Source organism: Trematomus bernacchii, unplaced genomic scaffold (assembly GCF_902827165.1).
Source record: "Trematomus bernacchii unplaced genomic scaffold, fTreBer1.1, whole genome shotgun sequence".
In the NCBI taxonomy this organism is placed as follows: domain Eukaryota; kingdom Metazoa; phylum Chordata; class Actinopteri; order Perciformes; family Nototheniidae; genus Trematomus; species Trematomus bernacchii.
The window spans coordinates 9,000,950-9,017,398 of NW_022988098.1; the positions used below are offsets into that span (position 1 = coordinate 9,000,950).

General features: G+C 45.4%; 1 protein-coding gene and 1 long non-coding RNA gene across 6 annotated transcripts in view; both read left to right on the forward strand.

Moving 5' to 3' along the window:
- The window catches only part of LOC117475543, a 1,766-nt gene extending 1,353 nt beyond the window's left edge, over positions 1-413 (forward strand). Inside the window, exon 3 of the long non-coding RNA XR_004555180.1 lies at positions 324-413. This is a non-coding gene — a long non-coding RNA (uncharacterized LOC117475543). The remainder of the gene's footprint in view (positions 1-323) is intronic.
- Positions 1-16,449, forward strand: part of LOC117475538 (cullin-associated NEDD8-dissociated protein 1-like) — a 40,625-nt gene that overhangs the window by 13,655 nt on the left and 10,521 nt on the right. For 2 of the 5 annotated variants that reach the window (XM_034121814.1, XM_034121815.1), the window contains exons 7-9: positions 1,548-1,677; positions 6,475-6,764; positions 7,973-8,102. In XM_034121814.1, the coding sequence (XP_033977705.1) occupies positions 1,548-1,677; positions 6,475-6,764; positions 7,973-8,102 (550 nt within the window). Of the gene's footprint in view, positions 1-1,547; positions 1,678-6,474; positions 6,765-7,972; positions 8,103-8,231; positions 8,439-16,449 lie in introns of all 5 variants that reach the window. The other 3 variants (XM_034121810.1, XM_034121811.1, XM_034121813.1) reach the window with 3 other exon arrangements.

Below are 16,449 nucleotides of genomic sequence, written 5' to 3' on the forward strand. Positions count from 1 at the left end.
GTTCGTGTGTGTTGGAGGAGGGGCTCTGTAAGGAAGTGGCAGATTTTCTCCGGTTGTGTATTTTCAAATTCTAGCGATCTCGAGCCGGTTTCTCAAACTTACCTACCCTACCTTTAAGATAAAAGCACAACAATCAATATATACAAAATAACAGTCACTTCAATATCTTTGGGAATGTACAAAACAAAGTTTAGTATCTGAAAACAAAGAGTAAGCATCTCAAAATAGTGATGTTTTAATGAACTGCCTACCCACGTTGCATATTGGTTGTGAGTTAAAATAGACACCCTTCAGATAAACCTAATATCCATCCATCTGGTCAGCTGACCAGCTCCAGGATGGCGGTGAGGAAGCGCTCCATCTTGGCTCTGGGTCACCTGGTTCCCTGCTGTAGCCCCGCCCTCTTCTCCCAGCTGACTGAAACACCTGACCAATGAGCTCGCAAAGGCCCCGCCCGTTTCCATGGCGAGGACGTACATCCAGTGCCTAGCAACCGTCAGTCGTCAGGGCGGCCATCGAGTCGGTGAGATCTGCTGCCACGCTCACGTGATACTAGATTTAAGGACAACACATTGGTTTCCTGACTGAGGAAGGCCATCTCTGCACGTAGAGTAACAAAAATAAAATGAAGACATTTAGATTTGTTGCCTTGTGATGAAAGACAAAGAGAATATTCTGGTCATTTCAATTAGAAAAGTTTAAACAATGAGTTATTATCTCAAAAATAATGACATGGTATCTTGGTAATGATGAGATACCTCAAACCTAATGACACAGTATCTGAAAATAGTGACTTAATATCTAAGAAATAATGACTTAGTATCTTAAATGAATGAGTTAATATGCTAAAATAATGATTAGATATCTAAAAATAATTGTTTAGCTTCTCAAAATTATCATAATGAGACATTTCTCAATAATGACTCGGTAGTCTAAAGTACAGAACGCTTTTGCATAATGATTTTAAAGTATCTTTTTCAATCACACGGCTAAGTTGTCATCTTTTTTCCCCGTACCTTTTGGATATCAGTTTCCATCTCGATTACTAACATACTTTTATTTTGAAAAGATCTTCATTTTGACATTTTCATTCTCAATTTACGAAAAAAGAACACATCTAGAAACTCATAAGCTGTGTGTGTGTGTGTGTGTGTGTGTGTGTGTGTGTGTGTGTGTGTGTGTGTGTGTGTGTGTGTGTGTGTGTGTGGTGTGTGTGTGTGTGTGTGTGTGTGTGTGTGTGTGTGTGTGTGTGTGTGTGTGTGTGTGTGTGTGTGTGTGTGTGTGTGTGTGGTGTGTGTGTGTGTGTGTGTGTGTGTGTGTGTGTGTGTGTGTGTGGTGTGTGTGTGTGTGTGTGTGTGTGTGTGTGTGTGTGTGTATTTAGAAAAGTTAATCCCGATGGTGTTGAAGTTCACGGACGTGGAGGACGACGAGCTGAGAGAGTACTGTTTCCAGGCCTTTGAAGCCTTTATACGCAGGTACACACACACACACACACACACACACACACACACAGACACCTTCATGTTGTTGTTTCCGTTGATTGACAGCTGTCCAAAGGAGATGTTGCCACGGTGACAAAGCTTTGCCTTAAGTTCATGACCTTTGACCCGAACTACAACTATGACGATGAAGAGGAGGAGGAAGACAGCATGGACGTGGAGGAAGGGCTGGAGGAAGGTGTGTATTCATTTATGTTTTGTGCTGTTTCAAATACTGCTGGGTATTACTAAAACTGAAATAAAAACTGTTTCTCGATTTATAAGTATGTTGCATTTAACTGATGAAAGAATATTTAATGTACTTACCATATATACATGTATGATTACAAAAGACTAACATCAGTACAATGTTTTCAGTAAAGAGCTTATAAGCTAAATATTATATTAATTTGTTTTTATTTTGATAACTTTTAATACAAGTTTGACAGTAATCTGTGTTCAGTCGTGTCTTGAGGTTATATTTGACTGAGGACTCAGTTTGAATGATTTGTTAGAAAATCAATTGTTACCTTATTTACTTTACTTAGTAACTTGTAATCTGAAAAATACTCTAAAGTTCCACAAATGTGGATGTAAGTAGAGAACTTCCAGCACTGCCTTTCAGTCAGTGTTAGTCCTAATTTTCAGGTATTTGGATCTTAAAGAGAAAGTCTCATGTCTGTATCTAATAATGTACAATACAAAGACCCATAATGCATTGTTTTGTGGGTCTGTTCAGATTGATTGAGATAGAAAATGTAATTGAATCTCCTCGGCCAATGAGAAGTGATGTAAACACAATGAGAGAAAAGATGAATCCATTAAAAATAACCTCTCTTCTCTGGACTCAAGAGTCAGAACCCTACAATATTATCTCTGTTTGTTTGTAGCCTTTATTTAACCAGGTTAAAAATCCCATTGAGATCAACGATCTCTTTTTCAAGAGAGACCTGCGGTACATTGGTTACACATAAACAACAGAAAACAAAAAGGACGTCACAAACATAATTACAGGGGTATAAATTAGCAACCTATTCACAATGACAGGTATCTAATAACATTTCATCCAGCCGCGCTTTAAAATGATGCAAGGGAACCAAAATGCTCAGTTTCAATTTGTTTTGCATGGTGTTCCAAGCTAGAGGAGCAGCGCACATAAAAGCTTTAGTACCTAAAACAGTCCTAGCACTTAGCACATGTAATAAAAACACATCCTGGGATCTCAGGCAATAGCTACTTGCCACTCTCTGTGAGATCAAGGAGCATATATAAGTTGGGAGTTTACCCAACATAGCTTTATAAATAAACATGTACCAATGACTGAGCCTCCGTACAGTAAGTGAAGGCAGACCTGCCTTGGCATACAGGGTACAGTGATGAGTAAGTACTTTACAGTTAGTAACAAATCTCAGAGCACTGTGATAGGCGGCATCTAACCTTTCCAGGCAATGGGCAGGTGCATTCATATAGATCAGATCACCATAGTCTAGCACAGGTCAAAAGGTCACAGAGCCTTTTCCTGGCTTCAAAAGAGAAACAGGACTTGTTTCTGAAAAAGAAACCTCGTCTAACCCTCAGCTTTTTAAGCAGATTAATGACCTGCAGTTTAAAAGTAAGACAATCATCAAGCCAGATACCAAGGTATTTATAACAGCTAACCACTTGGAGTACTTGTCCTTGCATAGTAACAATATCCAAAGCAGTCTCTGGAGTCTTTTTAGCTTTAGAAAAGAGCATTACCTTGGTTTTCTCAACATTTAAAAGAAGCTGAAGTTCAGAGAGCTGAGTCTGAATAATGTTAAAAAACAGCCTGTAATTTAACAACAGCCTCCTTAATGGAGGGACCTGCACAGTACATCACGGTGTCATCACAAGGCAAAAAGGCAATCACAAATATGACTCCAGCTAAAAAAACTCTCTGTACCTCTGATGACCTGCAAAAAGCAAATGAACTGAATGACTTTTACATGAGATTTGAAACCCAGGACTTCTCCTCTGAATGTACAGATATCTTAGAGACAATCTCTGCTACTGACCAGGATGAAAGGGTGCTGATTGACCCTTTAAAGGTCCAATCACTTTTCAAACACACCTGTACTAAGAAGGCCACAGGGCCAGATGGCATCTCTGCATTCCTTCTGAAGACATTTGCAGAAGAACTGACATCAGCATGGTGTCCCATATTTCAAAAATCTGTTGATCTTCACACCATCCCCACCCTCTGGAAAAAATCAATAATAAAACCTGTCCCCAAAAAACCTTGTCCAAAGGTAAACAATGATTTTAGGCCTATTGCATTGACATCCATTGTCATGAAATGTTTTGAGAGGATCATGGTGCCGCTGCTAAAGAAAGAGGTTGATGTACATTTAGACCCTTTTCAGTTTTGCCTATAAGCAAGGGCGTGGCACAGACGATGCTCTAAATAGCATCACACACCTGGTCACTAAACACCTGGAAGACCCTAAGGCATATGTACGCCTACTGTTTGTGGATTTCAGCTCGGCTTTTAACACACTGCAGCCTCACATCTTGCTTCAAAAACTGATAAAGATCAGTATAAATCCTTTTATCTTGAAATGGTATTTTTCGTTTTTAACCAATCGCACTCAGCATGTCAGGGTCAACAATGCCCTCTCAGAGCCCTGGACCATCAGTACAGGAGCTCCCCAGGGTTGTGTGAGCTCCCCGGTCCTCTTCACATTGTACACAAACGACTGTACGAGAATCCACCCGGAGAACTATATCATCAAATTCTCAGATGATACAGCCATCCTTGGCTTGATGCACAAAGGCAGCAGTTCATCGGCTTATCACTCTGAAATAGAGAGATTTGTGCAGTGGTGTGATTTTAACCATCTGGTGCTGAATGTGAAGAAGACTGAGGAGATGGTGTGGGACCCAAAGGCAGTGGGTGACCTTAGGCCGGTGGTTATCCACAACGAACCCATAACTCAGGTCAGCTCCTATAAGTATCTTGGTGTCCATCTAGATAATACACTCAGCTGGAAGGCGCATGTTCAAGGTCTGTGCTCTAGACTTCAGCAGCGGTTGTACTTTCTGCGTCGACTCCGGGCTTTCGGAGTCGACCAGAAGTTCATGTTACTGTTCTATCATGCAGTGTTGGAGAGCATCATGAGGTATGGTATCACTGCCTGGTATGGTAACTTGACAGTGCAGTCAAAGTCACAGATCGCTCGCCTAGTACAGACTGCTATGAAGATTATGGGGGTTAAAAAACACCCATCTCTCCAAAACATATACGAGCAGTCCATTATCAGACAGGCAAAATAAATGGTGTCTGATCCCACCCACATACTCCACCCAGAATTCCAGCTCCTACCTTCTGGTAGAAGATTCAGGGTTCCCAGGAGCAGGCTGAACCACTATAAGCACTCATTCCTACCTATGTCGATTAAGCTTCTTAATGAAATGATATGTAGTCAAATGTAATGAAATGTACTTTTTTTAATGTTGGCCATGAGGGTTGTGCAATAGGTCGCCATTGTCAGTATGTACGTGTGTGTATTGTGTTTGTTCAAACGGTGTATGACTGATGATATGTGTATGTCTCTTAATGTCCACTATGTTTGTATATGTACATGGATGCACTGCAGGACGGAGTCCAGAACAAATTTCCTTACGGGAACAATAAAGTATATCGTATCGTATCGTATCGTATCGTATCGTATCGTATCCACATAAAAATGTAAAGTAGCTTCATCCACATTTTCACCTAAACTATTGATGTAGATGGAGAATAAAAGTGGACCTAAAACAGAACCTTGAGGAACACCATTAGTAATGTTTAACCACTCAGAAGACAGCCCATCAAAGTGAACACATTGGGACCTTTCAGAGAGGTAGTTCACAAACCACCCCACTGCATGGCTGGATAAGCCAATACTGAGTAGCCTCTGCTTTAAGATGCGATGATCGACGGTGTCAAACGCTTTGTACAGGTCAATAAATAGAGCTGCACAGCTCTGCTTTTTATCTAAAATACTCGTAATGCCATTCACCACTTTCATTGTGGCAGTGATGGTGCTATGTTGCTTTCTGAAGCCTGACTGATGTTTAGACAGGATGTCATTTGTACATAAGAACACCTTTACCTGTTCACTCACTAGGCGTTCAAGAACCTTAGCCAGAACTGACAATTTAGAGATGGGCCTATAGTTATTTAAAATAGTTTCCTCCCCTCCTTTTAGTAAAGGCAAGACATACGCTGACTTCTATACTTGTGGAATTGTGTTTGTGCTGAGGGAGAGGTTAAAAAGAGAAGTGAGAGGTGGAGCAATACAATCTGCAGCTATCTTTAAAAAGAAAGGTTCTACGTTGTCCGGGCCGGCCGGTTTCTTAGGATCTAACTTAGATAATGCTTCATGAACAACATTAACAGTAAAAGGAGTAAAACTGAAAGGGTTTTCCAGACCACATTGTTCAGAGTCACAGACTGTGGTGTTCACAGAAGCAGAGTTAGTGACTGAATCAAACAGAGAGCCACAGGACACAAAATGCTCATTAAAACAATTTAACATGGTGGCCCTGTCTGATATAGAGCCAGATGCTGTGGTAAGGCACGGAGGTAGCTCATTACGGATCTCTGTATAGAAATCAAGGTAATTGGTCAAACATATCTTGATATACTTTATATTATTTGAGTTCTCGCCTATGATAAGTGATGGAAACACAGTAAAGATGTTCTGTCTGAGTCCATTGAAAAATAACCGTCTATTTGTAAGCATACCTGTCTGTACCGGCTACCCAGGGGAAGGTCAGAGAATTTAAATGAATGTGTATTTATGTATAATTTGCCAAGACTTAGAAGGAAAGGGGGTAATGTGTGTTTGTGAGCAATAACGTGTAGATTTGAGTGGACTGTCAACTGAGGCGGGTGTGATTTTTATTTACATCTCCATGTATGATATATATTGTGGAATAAATAGAAAGTTCTAAAAAAGAATAAAATAACCATCTCTCCTCTATTCTCCAGAGTCAGACGATGAGTACAGTGACGATGACGATATGAGCTGGAAGGTGCGTCGCTCCTCCATCAAGTGTCTGGAGTCTCTGATCGCGACGCGGCGGGACCTCCTGCTGAGCTTCTTCTCCTCCGTCTGCCCCGCCCTGCTGGCCCGCTTCAAGGAGCGCGAGGAGAACGTGAGGGCGGACGTGTTCAGCGCCTTCTCCTCGCTGCTCAGACAGACCCGAGGGGGAACCAGCCTGCAGGGAAACATGAGGCCCGGGGGGGAGGAGCCGGCCCTCACACTGCTGAAGACACAGGTGTTTAAAGATCTCCTATCATGCTATTTTAGGAATATATTATGGGTCTCAGATATATCCCAGAACCCAAAAGTTGTGGTTTCCTGCGGGAGCTGAGGTCTGTACGTCTTAGTGAATTTTTACTTTAGAGAACACCGATTGTATGTGTTAGAACAGACTCTCAGACTCTCAGACATACACACACAGACACATACAGTGTCAAAGACAAAAACAGGTGTGCAGGTTGTTCATTTTTTATTACCCAAGGAAGAACAGCACACGCATTTAAATAAGTATTGTTTTTATGCATTATATCCAGGGGTGCACATAACTGGTACGCAGGTACGCATGCGCGGCAACAATCTGACATGCGTACCGTCACTTGTGTCACAAAGCGCATTTGCGTACCGACGTAAATGTGAAGCTTTTCCAGAAGGCGGTTAGTTCACCGGACGACAGTCGGTCTCCGTGTGCAGGGCTGCTGTTAACGTCGGTCTGTACAGCAGCCCTGCGCTAAAACAGCTGATCACAACGTTCACACACTCCGCAGTCACGAAGCGCTGTACTCTACTACCAACCCCCCCCGTTGACAATCGTGAAGCGCTGTACTCCACTGACGCTACCCCCCCCCCCCGTTGACAATCGCGAAGCGCTGTACTCCACTGACGCCACCCCCCCCCCCCGTTGACAATCGTGAAGTGTTGTACTCCACTGACGCTACCCCCCCCCGTTGACAATCGCGAAGCGCTGTACTCCACTGACGCCACCCCCCCCTGTTGACAATCGTCAGAAGTTGGAGTACCAAACAACGACTCTCATCTGAGTACCTCATTGAGAAAGTTGTGTGCACCCCTGATTATATCATCCTTTGGGGCGGGTGCTGTGCCTTTATATAATATTATAATTTTTACTTTAGACAACGCGGTGTGTGTGTGTGTGTGTGTGTGTGTGTGTGTGTGTGTGTGTGTGTGTGTGTGTGTGTGTGTGTGTGTGGTGTGTGTGTGTGTGTGTGTGTGTGTGTGTGTGGTGTGTGTGTGTGTGTGTGTGTGTGTGTGTGTGTGTGTGTGTGTGTGTGTGTGTGTGTGTGTGTGTGTGTGTGTTTGCTTAGAGAAGTTAATCCCGATGGTGTTGAAGTTCACGGACGTGGAGAGAGTACTGTTTCCAGGCCTTTGAAGCCTTTATACGCAGGTACACACACTGACCTTCATGTTGTTTCCGTTGATTGACAGCTGTCCAAAGGAGATGTTGCCACGGTGACAAAGCTTTGCCTTAAGTTCATGACCTTTGACCCGAACTACAACTATGACGGTGAAGAGGAGGAGGAAGACAGCATGGACGTGGAGGAAGGGCTGGAGGAAGGTGTGTATTCATTTATGTTTTGTGCTGATTCAAATACTGCTGGGTATTACTAAAACTTAAATAAAAACTGTTTCTCGATTGAATTGAGTTTGACACCCCTGCTGTAAACATTTCTTCCTCCTCTCTCAGATCGACCTGTCCTCCATCCTGCCGGAGACGCTCTCAGTTTTGGGATCTTTCCTCCGAAAGAACGAGCGAGTTCTGAAGCTCGGGACGCTGGCCTGTCTCACCTCGATCATCACGCATCAGGCTGCAAACATCAAACCTGCCGCGCTGGAACCGGTCCTGAGCGAGCTGCCGGGTCTGGTGGATGAGAGTGACATGCACGTATCACAGGTACACACACACACACACACACACACACACACGAGGACATGTTCTGCTGTATTTAGGTGTATATCAGTATGTAGTGTTTCTACTTTAAAGAGTCCTCTCCTGCTGATGTTCAGGTGTATATCAGTATGTAGTGTCTCTACTTTAAAGAGTCCTCTCCTGCTGATGTTCAGGTGTATATCAGTAAGTAGTGTCTCTACTTTAAAGAGTCCTCTCCTGCTGATGTTCAGGTGTATATCAGTATGTAGTGTCTCTACTTTAAAGAGTCCTCTCCTGCTGATGTTCAGGTGTATATCAGTATGTAGTGTCTCTACTTTAAAGAGTCCTCTCCTGCTGATGTTCAGGTGTATATCAGTATGTAGTGTCTCTACTTTAAAGAGTCCTCTCCTGCTGATGTTCAGGTGTATGTCAGTATGTAGTGTCTCTACTTTAAAGAGTCCTCTCCTGCTGATGTTCAGGTGTATGTCAGTATGTAGTGTCTCTACTTTAAAGAGTCCTCTCCTGCTGATGTTCAGCTGTAAATCAGTATGTAGTGTCTCTACTTTAAAGTAGGGGTGGGCGGATCAATCCCAAAATATCGATACTTCCGATATTACTTTGCGTTTCAAAATATCGATACTCGAGCCAATAGGATCGATCCTTTTATACTTTTTTTTTTCTCTCCTCGTCAATTTCATCAAAAACAATGTGCAGAGTGCAGACGAACACAAGTATATGCGCTCTTTCCTTCTCTATCCACTGCTCTCCTCCTTTCCTCAAGGCTTGCGCACGAGCAGCGCGCTCCCTGCCTGAACTCCCATTATCAAGCTGACTGACAGCAGCCAGCAGCAGCCAGCGACTCTCGAGTGCGACACACGAGCATGATGGCTGAGAGAAAGAGAAGAGTCGTGTGGAGCTACTTCACAACTGGCAATGAAAACTTAGCGAACTGTGATGTGTGCAAGAAGGCAGTTCGCTACTGTGGCCACTATAATATATATAATAATTCACAACCTATTATAAATCGTAATTTATAACTAATAATTATGTCTACACATTTTTAACTCCGTTACACAGACACTGTTAGGATGGCGTGGAAGGGTAGGACCCAAATGCAGACTATCAAAAAGGTAACAGGTCTCGTAACAAAAAGCGAGCTTTATTTTAAAAGCTGATCAAAACAAGGCATGAAACAAATGGGTTGTACAAAAAACTGACCGTGACCCACATGGAGGGAGACAGGAGAGACAACCGTGACTGACATGGAGGAAGACAGGAAAAACCAACAATGAACCGACAGGGGAACACAGGAAGAGACAAGACTAAATACAGGGAGGGGTAATCACAAGACAAGACACAGCTGGGGTAAGAGAGGCAGAAACACAAGGGCAACAGGTGAACACAATCAGACAATCAGACACACCAGGGGAACTAATGACAGGAAGGCAAACACAGGAAGAAGGAACAGAGAAGACACAAGGAGGAAACATTTCAAAACAAAAGGTGGAAAATGAAAACATAAATACAAAACCGTAACAGAACCCCCCCCTCAAGGGACGGATTCCAGACGTCCCAAGAAAACCCCCAAAAGTCCAAAAAATTCCAGCAGGGTGGGTGGAGGGGGTCTGGAGGACGGGTTTGGGCTGACAGCCCAGGGGCACAGCGGAGGACCCGGAAGGGGTCTCGGGCGGACGGCCCGGGGGCAAGGCAGAGATCAAGGAGGGGGTCTCGGGCGGACGGCCCGGGGGCAAGGCAATGTTCAAAAAAGGGCGAAGACCACAGCGGGCGAACTCAGGGGGCCGGGCATGAGAGAAAAGGCAGCGGCTGAAAGCGTCAGGAGGCCGGGCTCGAGGGCGAAGGCCACGGCTGGGGAAATCAGGGGGCCGAGCTCGAGGGCGAAGGCCCCGGCACTCAGGGGGCCGGGCTCGAGGGCGAACAAGAAGGCGTCGACGGGACAGCTCCGGAGGCCGGGCAGGAAGGTGCTGACGGGACAACTCCGGAGGACGGGCAGGAAGGCGCTGACGGGACAGCTCCGGAGGCCGGGCAGGACCCGTTGTCGGCCAGACAGGAACCGGAGCCGACGGAACAGGCGTAGACGGGATCCTGGACATGACATGGACTGGTGTCAATGGGACCCCGGATGGAGCAAGGGCTGGTGTCGACTGGACCTCCAACGGAACAGGCAGTGGCGTTTTTATATGTACAAAAGTGGTGGGGCACAAAAAACGTAGATGTCTATATATAAGCTTATGCAGTGACGTGCAGTGAGGTTCATGGCTGCTGAGACACTGGCACTGACTCTTCAGGTTTACAAATATTATATTTTGACCTAAACCAAAATATAATATTATTTTCAAAAGCTTTTTTTGTCTGATGCTTCGATTAATTTTAAACAGACAGTTCAACAAAAGGATACCCAACAAATCTAATTTTATCATTTAAATATTGAATTGTTCTCTCTTAGTAAGATCCCATTTTCAATAAAATGGCGGTCTTACCTTGACTTGAAGATGAAGTCCATTTGCCTATCCTTCTGGACAAACATTTCTATTACTTTTTTGTAAAAGTCCTCCTTATGTTCTTGTAGTTTCAAAAGTCTATCATAAATCTAATCCATAGATTTATGATAAAAAAATTATATAAGTAGGGTAGACATGTGGATGTTATCCGGCTAATCAAAACGTGCATTTATCTAACAGGTACGTTTCCCACAGATCTTATTTCGAGCTATTTTCTAAAATCCTCTGGAGAAACCTCATTGCTTTTTTGCAGCTTACTTCCTGGTTTTAGGACGCGTCACTGCAGCTCTCTCGTCTCCTCTTCACACACCACACTTTTCGCGGCACACGTACTTACAGCCAATCAGCTCTGAATGATTTGAGAAGACGTATGGTGGGGATGGTAGCTCCATGCCCCTCTGGTCATTATTTTCTTGCCACACACATTTCATTACAAAATACTCTGAGCATGCGCAGTGTAGTTTTTACAGTCACCGTTGACTTCACAGCGAGAGGAAGGGGCATAATCAGGTTTTGTCCCACATGGCTCTAAACAGCTCAATAGGCACACACTGTGACTGTAGACACACTAATTAGAAGAACACAGACTAAAACAGCAATGTACAGACGAATCAGATGATTAAACATGATCTTAAAATATATTTTATATATTTTTTTATTTATTTTTTTGCATTTTTGTAATCATTATTTGTAATACTTTCTGCTGACACTAGGTGGGGCTGTGCCCCACCTGCCCCTAATGACCAGTCGCCACTGGGAACAGGACACAGAGTTGGCAGGACCCCCGGTGGAACAGGTGTCGGCGGGACCTCCAACAGGACAGGACACAGAGTTGGCAGGACCCCCGGCGGGACAGGTGTCGGCGGGACCCCCCAACAGAACAGAACATGGAGCTGGCAGGACCCCCGGCGGGACAGGTGTCGGCGGGACCCCCAACAGGACAGGACATGGTGTAGGCAGGAAATCTGGTGGAGCAGGTGTCGGCGGGACCCCCAACAGGACAGGATCTGGTGTTGGCAGGAAACCTGGCGGAGCAGTAGTCGGTGGGACCCCCAACGGGACAGGACATGGGGTTGGCAGGACCCACAGCTGAACCCCCAACGGCACATGACACAGGGTTGGCAAGACCCCCGGCAGAAGAGTAGTCGGCGGGACCCCCAATGGGACAGGACATGGAGTTGGCAAGACTCCCGGCAGGAGAGTAGTCGGTGGGACCTCCAACAGCACAGGACATAGGGTTGGCAGGACCCCCGGCAGAAGAGTAGTCGGCGGGACCCCCAACGGGACAAGACATAGGATTGGCAAGACCCCCGGCAGAAGAGTAGTCGGCGGGACCTCCAACGGCACAGGACATAGGGTTGGCAGGACCCCCGGCAGAAGAGTAGTCGGCGGGACCCCCAACGGGACAGGACATAGGATTGGCAAGACCCCCGGCAGAAGAGTAGTCGGCGGGACCCCCAATGGGACAGGACATGGAGTTGGCAAGACTCCCGGCAGGAGAGTAGTCGGTGGGACCTCCAACAGCACAGGACATAGGGTTGGCAGGACCCCCGGCAGAAGAGTAGTCGGCGGGACCCCCAACGGGACAGGACATAGGATTGGCAAGACCCCCGGCAGAAGAGTAGTCGGCGGGACCTCCAACGGCACAGGACATAGGGTTGGCAGGACCCCCGGCAGAAGAGTAGTCGGCGGGACCCCCAACGGGACAGGACATAGGATTGGCAAGACCTCCGGCAGAAGAGTAGTCGGCGGGACCCCCAATGGGACAGGACATGGAGTTGGCAAGACCCCTGGCAGGAGAGTAGTCGGCGGGACCTCCAACATCACAGGACATGGGGTAGGCGTCGGCCATAGAGCCAACAGGACACGGGGTGCTGGAGTCGGCCGGACCACCGACAGGACACGAGGTGCTGGAGTCGGCCGGACCACCGACAGGCCGGAACCATGGCTGCTGGGGCCAGAACTGGGGCTGGAACCATGGCTGTATGGGCCGGTTCTGGAGCCGGAACCATGGCTGTGTGGGCCGGTACTAGAGCAGGCACCATGGCTGCTGGGCACGGAACCGGAACACGGAACCATGGCTGTGTGGGATGGTACTGGAGCACGGTACCATGACTGTGTGGACCGGCACTGGAACACGGAAACATGACTGTAAGGTCCGGTTCTGGAGCAGTGACTATGGCTGCTGGGCACGGAACAGAAGCCTGGACCCTGGCTGTGTGAGCCAGGTAATGGAGCACGGAAGCATGGCTGTGTGGGCCGGTACTGGTGCACGGATCCATGGCTGTGTGGGCCGGTACTGGACCACGAGCCGGCCTCCCGACCTTGCGTTTCTCCGAGGCCCCCTGGAGGCTCCGTGGACCTCCAAACGCCAGGCGGGATTCCAAAAAAGGGCCAGAGAATGGAGCTGGAACCACTGGAGCACGGGCTGGAATCTTGGTCTTGCGTCTCCTAGAGATTCTTTGGAGGATCTGTGGGCCTCCCCAGGCCTGGTCATACCCCAGGAAAGGGTTAGAGGCTTCGGACAAGTCCTCAGGACTACTTGTGAAAAGTTGTAGCCACTCAGGCAACATGCTCCTAAGCCAGGGCTGGCGAGCAACCTCCTGACGTGCCTCCTTCAACGCAGCCTCTCTACCACGTCTAGAAGAGGCGCCATTCCAGGTATAAAAAATGTACTCCAGAGAGTACCCAAGACATTCTGCCTGTAGAGCAAAACGATCCGAGTCTGCTGAGTCCAAAGCTGGTCGGTTCATTCTGTTAGGATGGCGTGGAAGGGTAGGACCCAAATGCAGACTATCAAAAAGGTAACAGGTCTCGTAACAAAAAGCGAGCTTTATTTTAAAAGCTGATCAAAACAAGGCATGAAACAAATGGGTTGTACAAAAAACTGACCGTGACCCACATGGAGGGAGACAGGAGAGACAACCGTGACTGACATGGAGGAAGACAGGAAAAACCAACAATGAACCGACAGGGGAACACAGGAAGAGACAAGACTAAATACAGGGAGGGGTAATCACAAGACAAGACACAGCTGGGGTAAGAGAGGCAGAAACACAAGGGCAACAGGTGAACACAATCAGACAATCAGACACACCAGGGGAACTAATGACAGGAAGGCAAACACAGGAAGAAGGAACAGAGAAGACACAAGGAGGAAACATTTCAAAACAAAAGGTGGAAAATGAAAACATAAATACAAAACCGTAACAGACACAAAGTGACAGCCATGGCGAAGTCCTCTATATCCTGCATTAGCAAAGCATCAGGAATTTTGTATTCTGTCGTACACTTGAGGGAGCCTTATTATGGCCTTTCATTACACTCGAAAAGCAAGAGCAAAATAATTCAAAAACAGTTTAGCTTGACGCTGGAGTATGATGACTGCATTCATATGCATCTTTTTGCATGGATTTATCCAGGAATGTGTACTTGCAGAACATTCATCCATAGTAGATATGTGTGTTCAGAGGTTTGGATTTACTACGGATGGACTGAAGGAGCTTCACTCGATCAAAATGGGAATACATCGCCTTCATCAAAGGCATAGTAAAGGGAGGGAAGTCAGCTTCAATTCACATTCACATGGCCTAACCACAATTTCAGTTCAGCACATTTAACATGTAATACTTTTCCATAAAAAATATATTATGCTTTACATGTTCCCTCTAAGCCAGGGGTGTCAAACTCAAATACACAGTGGGCCAACATAAAAAAATCGGTACTAGCCGAGGGCCGGACTGGTTCAAACTTTTTTTAATTAACCTACTGCACATATTAAACCTGGAACTAACAAAGCTTAAATTATTGCATATAAAAACAACATTAAACATTAAATAATCAGTTGCATTCATTTCTTATTGTATGGCTTAATTTCTCAAAAACGTACAAATGTAAATTGCACTGCTTCATCATGCAAATTGAGCATATTCTACAGGATCTGCAGGGGATAATGTTGAGCAAATTCCAGTGGCTCACCAATTCCTCTTCTAAGTACTAAGAATGACTTCATTTAAAACTTGATGTAATCTCTGCGTTGTCTTTTATGAAAAGTAGCACTAACTTCCCAAAACCTTGAAGTTAGTAGCACTAACTTCACACACTGTGAGATCAATCAATAAGCTGCTACATAGCCCTGTTATTAGCCAGCGGGAATTGAAATGACATATATACAAAGAAAGGTTTAGAAAGAAGAACTAAGAGAGTTAGAAAATGAAAAACGTAAACATCCGACCAACCACCCTCAGTCAAACAAAACCAACTCCAATCTTGAGTGTTTCATGAAGAGTGTGTTGAACATCGGGCTCTGGAAGCAATCACTAGCCGAGTGGCTGAAATCAGAGCTGTATTGTGAGAAGTTGTGTTGGACAAAATGGCCTGTGGCTCCCTCACATAATGAAAAGCCTTTGGACATTTAGGCTACAGCATAGAGGAGCTTTTTCTGTGAGCATTAATACCAGACTCCAGCTTACTGTGTGTGTGTGTGTGTGTGTGTGTGTGTGTGTGTGTGTGTGTGTGTGTGTGTGTGTGTGTGTGTGTGTGTGTGTGTGTGTGTGTGTGTGTGTGTGTGTGTGTGTGTGTGTGTGTGTGTGTGTGTGTGTGTGTGTGTGTGTGTGTGTGTGTGTGTGTGTGTGTGTGATGTGTGTGTGTGTGTGTGTGTGTGTGTGTGTGTGTGTGTGTGTGTGTGTGTGTGTGTGTGTGTGTGTGTGTGTGTGTGTGTGTGTGTGTGTGTGTGTGTGTGTGTGTGTGTGTGTGTGTGTGTGTGTGTGTGTGTGTGTGTGTGTGTGTGTGTGTGTGTGTGTGTGTGTGTGTGTGTGTGTGTGGTAGGTAAAGAGATATGGAAGTTCAAAAAGCGATGAACACAAATCCATTATAACATTTTTAAAAGCTCCGGAAGATAGCAACGCTTTGGTTCCAGCTGCAATTGTTTGGCATCAGACTAAGAATATGGCAGGACATAAATAAATATGTCAATTTGAATTCAGTGCTCTTTATTTTGTAGTGAATCGATTGAATGATATTGAATTGTTTTGTAGGAATGAGTGCATATGTGTTGTAATTGTGTGAGTTAGTGAAACTACACATGTATCTATTCAGTAGCAAACGAACCGTGCTGAAAAGTAGTCAATGCCCCAAACGTCAGCCTTTCTCTATCATGTCTGCATTACTATATGATCCAAGATAACCAAACAGAGATGCAAGTGTTGTAAAATACAACTGCAGCTGACATTGAATCCAATAAAGGGCACAAAGGGCTCCTGGAAGGCAACATGCGTCGTCCCAAGAGAGCCTCCAGCTGAAAGAAACAGCTTGCTGAGAAACGGCAATGAGCTCACCTCCTCTAAGGCGAGAGTGAATAGACTGAAGGACCCCACAGGAGAATCTAGCGCACTCACTGCAGCAGTGTTGTTAGGGAATAAAACATCAGAAAAATACAAATCTGAAGCCTGTAATATGAGTTCTTTGTTGTCTCCAGCTTTGTCAAAGATCCTTTTGTTGCTGTACATGATGATTGT